Source organism: Thamnophis elegans, chromosome 3 (genome assembly GCF_009769535.1).
Source record: "Thamnophis elegans isolate rThaEle1 chromosome 3, rThaEle1.pri, whole genome shotgun sequence".
Lineage (NCBI taxonomy): Eukaryota > Metazoa > Chordata > Lepidosauria > Squamata > Colubridae > Thamnophis > Thamnophis elegans.
The window spans coordinates 44,479,592-44,484,133 of record NC_045543.1 but is presented as its reverse complement, the minus strand read 5'-3'; the positions used below and the strand labels follow the sequence as shown (position 1 = coordinate 44,484,133).

The 4,542-nt window shown below is 42.2% G+C and overlaps 1 protein-coding gene across 1 annotated transcript; it reads left to right on the top strand.

Annotated features, from left to right (window-relative positions):
* The first annotated feature begins 760 nt into the window (after nt 1-760).
* CLDN23 (claudin 23) lies at nt 761-4,332 on the top strand. The gene is made up of 2 exons (XM_032214017.1): nt 761-909; nt 1,406-4,332. Exon 2 carries the CDS (start codon nt 1,519-1,521, stop codon nt 2,296-2,298), a length of 780 nt encoding a protein of 259 aa, XP_032069908.1. The 5' UTR covers nt 761-909; nt 1,406-1,518; the 3' UTR covers nt 2,299-4,332.
* The last annotated feature ends 210 nt before the right edge of the window (nt 4,333-4,542 follow it).

Sequence of the window (4,542 nt, the reverse complement as noted above, 5' to 3'; positions counted from 1 at the left end):
CTCCTTGCCAGCGTCAGAATTGGTTTTTTTGAACAATGATTTACTCAAGGGATACAACTAGGTGTACTTGCCACTGAGAAAAACAACCAACGTGATGTAAAGGCCTCCCAAAGATTGTTAAACAACCAGGTAAGACATAAGGAAACACGCTCCTGTCTAGTGTGCAGAAATCAACAGCTGAAACATGTTTGAGTATCTGCCAGCATCTGCTTAGGAAGCTGCTCTTTAAGTTCCTGCTACATTGTTTGGCCAGCAAGTTGGTAAACCAAGACAGGGGGAATGAGAGTGAGAAGGAATTAAAAATATACCAAAGCTGTACTGCACAAAAAGGTTCTTAAAAAGTGGCAAAGGAATGGTTTAATCAGTTCCTTAAAATGCTGATCTTTTCCTCATCCCACTTTTGACAATTATTCTCCCTTGGCAGATTCAGAAGCAGCCCTCGCTGCTCTTCCTTTCAGGGCATTAGTGCCATATGCATGCTTATCTTTTAAAATACTTACACAAGCAATGCTGCTTTGGATTGGTGATTGTTTAGATGGTCTGTGCAGCCTGAGCAATGAGAGCTGACCTTTACTCAGGAGAATTAAAAAATCACTACGTGTCTTGCACACAGAGAAGCAGGTGTGATGTTCTTCTCCAGCAAACCCCACCTTCCTGAAGTCACCAACTTGGCAACTCCTGATACAAAGCCTTCCTGGTTCCACTTCTGTTTTCTTTCTCCTCCCCTCCCCTTTTGCCTATAAAGTGCAACATAGAACAAGTTTCGCGACGACAGCAGCATTCAGTTTCTCTGTATACAAAGAGGTTTCGGTCGGAGTAGCTGAGTGCGTTTAGCTGGGTACATACAGGAGGGAGGGAAGACAATGGACGTCACAGGTGTGCCTGCAGTAGGACCGAGCAGGTGGACAGGTACGGTAAATGTTTGCTCTCTTTGATGTCTGATTCCAAGTCAGGGGGAGCTTCAGGATTTCAGGAGGGGTATCCTCAAACCATCTTTAAACTTGAAAGGGAAGAAAAAGATCCTTAGGCTGCCATTGACCTTCCTTGTTGGGAGGGTCCATGCAAAGTACACTTTAGAAGGGGGCACTCTTGGGAGGGACTCAAGAGAAAGAAAAATCTACCATATTTCAGGAGCCACTCCTGATTACAGGGGGAGGGAGGAAAATGATCTCTTTAGCACTGGGGAAAGGAGGCAGAATTTAGAATGAAGAAAATGTTTCATAAATTGCGTTGGGCTTTAGCAAAGTGAGAAATAGAGTAACCCAACGGTTTGCTGCAGTTTCTCTTCCTGGCAGAGTAGGGAGTTAAAGGAATTCTGCAGTAAATGTGGGGCTTGTATGTGGAGAACCTGAATCCTGAATGGCCGGATTTCCTGAACCCTAATCCAGAATCTTTTTTTCAGCAGAAATCACCAACAGAAGCCTAGCAGGGAATCTTATCTAGGCAGGCCAACCTAGAAGGTGAAACCTCTTCTGGTTCCTGTAACAGCTTCTCAGGCTTGATTGTTTGGTCAGCAGCATGCGGACTCCGACCCCCATGATTGTGGGCATTGTGCTTGGTCCCTGTGGCCTTGTGTTGAACCTGACAAGCACGCTGGCCCCCAGCTGGAGAGATGTGACTGGATTACCTGACATGCCAAGAGATGTGATTCAGCACCAAGGGATCTGGGATATTTGCAATGAGCAGATTAGTGACCCCACAAACAAATGCAACATCGAAGACACCTTTGGTTACTTTAACCAGCTGCCAGTGCAAGTGGCCAGAGGGCTCATGCCCTCTTCTCTGGCAGTCACAGTCGTGGGGCTGATTGTGACTTCCTTGGGCGTGCGATGTTGGCAGGAAATGCCCCACCATTTGCTCGCGGGGCTAGGCGGCCTGGTGCTCTTTGTTTCTGGCTTGCTGAGTTTGATTGCAGTTTCATGGTACAATCATGAATTGTATGTCTTACCTTCTCCTCCATCTACTACCATGCGGGTGGCCTACTGCTTGGTTCTTGGATACTTAGGGAGCTGCCTGGAAATTATCGGAGGCATCACTCTGACTTTTAGCTTCGGCCAATGCTGCAAAGAGTTGAGACTGAAGAAAAGCACCACGAATTCCAGGAATGCAACCCGCAACCAGCAGAATCTGTCAACAATTGGAGCCATCTCTTCCCCCATTAGCTGCACACCAGTTGCCCGGCAATCCTGGAATCCCATGCCCAGATCCTACAGTAATTCTCTGGATGTGCTGGAAGGGGAGAGGACCTGGAGTAAGAGCAGGAGTGAGTGCAACCTTCCCTGTGACTCAGATGTTTAGCCCTAAACTTGAGAATTCTCACAAAGCCAAAGCAAGGAGGAAAATTCTTGGTATTATACTATGAAATGTCCATCCAGGAAAGTCCTCTTTACCAATTTAACATTTCTCCTTCCTTCTTGACAAATGAATCTATAAAAGAGCCACTGAGATTCTGGAGCAGTACGTGATTTATGTATTTTCTCAGGATACCGGCATGCTGCTTAGGCAACATATATTATAGTTACTGCACACAGAAAAGGTGTAAATGGAATGAATCGTGCCCTTAACCGGGGCCGGAGTTAGGAGTTAGGAGATGAAGTGGGCTAAGGATCCTCTCAAACGAGCCACCTGGTTAGTAAATAAAAGCAGGATTTTAAAAAATATTGTAAATTATGGTAAAAGGTCTAAACAGAAATTTAAACTGCAAGCAATAAGCACTGAACTGAGCAGAAAACCCTTACGCTCAAAAACTTACTGCTGATCAGCCATGCATACGATTGTCCTGTTGTGTATTAAAAACTGCTTTTACAACGGTGCTACTTAGAGCTCTTAAGCGTTTGCTTTTTTTTACTCTCAGATGAAAGGCTGAAGGGAGACTTAGTAGAGATTCTGTACAACTTTTCATACAAAGCTATAATCCTCTTCCTTAATTATTCAGATACGGAGGGAAAGCTGCAAGGAAAACTTATCCACATTTGTTTGAATGTGTATACATTCATATGAGGAAGGGAAATCACAGTCAGTTGCACAGAGAAGTTTATATACCTTATGTAGATATACTTGAATGCAGATAATTTACTCTTAAGACTTTCTGCTAAGGCTGTGCCAAAACATGCCTTGCAATTTATCAAAAGGGATTCCCAGCTCCCTCTCCCCCTTCAAAGAGAGGTTTCTATTTTTCTCATATTTCAGGTAGTTGGAAAGTTCTTTCTTGATGGTGTTTTGAGCTGCTTTATTGTCTGGCCAATAGTGTTTGGAGAAATCTCTTTTTTATTTTTTGGAATTCTCTCTCCACTCTCCCTAATGTAATTAAAAAAAAAGCCCAAGGGGTGTGGTGGTTCCTTCATAATGCTTTACTCTGGGATTCAGTGTGAGAACCAGTAGTGTGCTGTCTGCTCCTGAGAAGATGAAATAGTAAAGGATAGCATAGTTGCACGTTCCTTTGCCACCTCTTCACTAAAAGAAGTGCAAGGGTATCCCATTCCACCATGAGAATTTCACCTCTTCCAGCTCTCTTCTTTTCAATCAAATTTGGAAAGCAATTCCCTTACCCCAGATTGAATGAAAACTAGTAGGTGGGAACATCACAGAGAGCTTTTCTGCACTGTCTTGCATTCTGCTGTATGTGCAACATTTAGAATAGAGTAACGGGGCCATTCCCTTGAGCTGAGCTGAGTTTTTGATAACTTAATGAACATGTGATTTCTTTGACTACAAGGCAGGTGGGTCGTGATTGTCTTATTTAGGTGTGTGTGTGTGTGTGTGTTTCATTTTCCCAATCCCCAACTGTAGTCTTGAGATTTCTTGGTGATCTCTCATTCTAATATTAATAAAATCCAATTTTGCACAAACTTCTTGAGATCAGCAAGATTCAGCTAGGAGGTTCTACCTGGTATGGCCCACCACTTCTAGCCAGGATGCTTCTAGAATCTAGATTGTCTTCTCCGCAGGGTTCTTCTATTTTTCTTCAAATATTGTGCTTGCAGTATCAAAATGAATCAGTATCTATTTCCTTGATGGGAAAAGCAGTTAAATTACTGCTTGCCTTCATGTTTTCTATTTATGACAAGGAAAATATTATTTTAATATGGAATGTAATAAGGGGCAGGACAATCTGTGATATTGTCCTGCCATACCAAACATGCTAAAATGTTTACATTTACTAATGAGTAGCTTCTAATTAAAGGCACAGAAACCCATCATTGGGGGGAAGGAATAACAGCAACATCCTACAACATTATGCCACAAATTAAGGTCTGACCATCCAAAGACAAACTAACATTTAAATGGAATCATTGTGTAATGATAGTTTGGATTACGTGAACAGTTATTGTGATTTCTGAGATAAATGTTTGAATAAATAGAGTTATTTTTGCAAAGCTGTTAGGAAATTTATTTCTGCTTTAGGATTATTTTAGTCATCATCAGAATTTTTTCCCCATAATAAAGCTAAGAATTTGGAGCAACACTAGATTACTAAAATGATATGTTCTGCAGAGTAAGTTACCAATGAAGCTTAATTACACCCTGAAATATTTTCAAGAT

Coding starts and splice junctions, on each gene's coding strand:
- CLDN23 (XM_032214017.1), top strand. CDS start 1,519: ATGCGGACTCCGACCCCCATGATTGTGGGCATTGTGCTTGGTCCCTGT.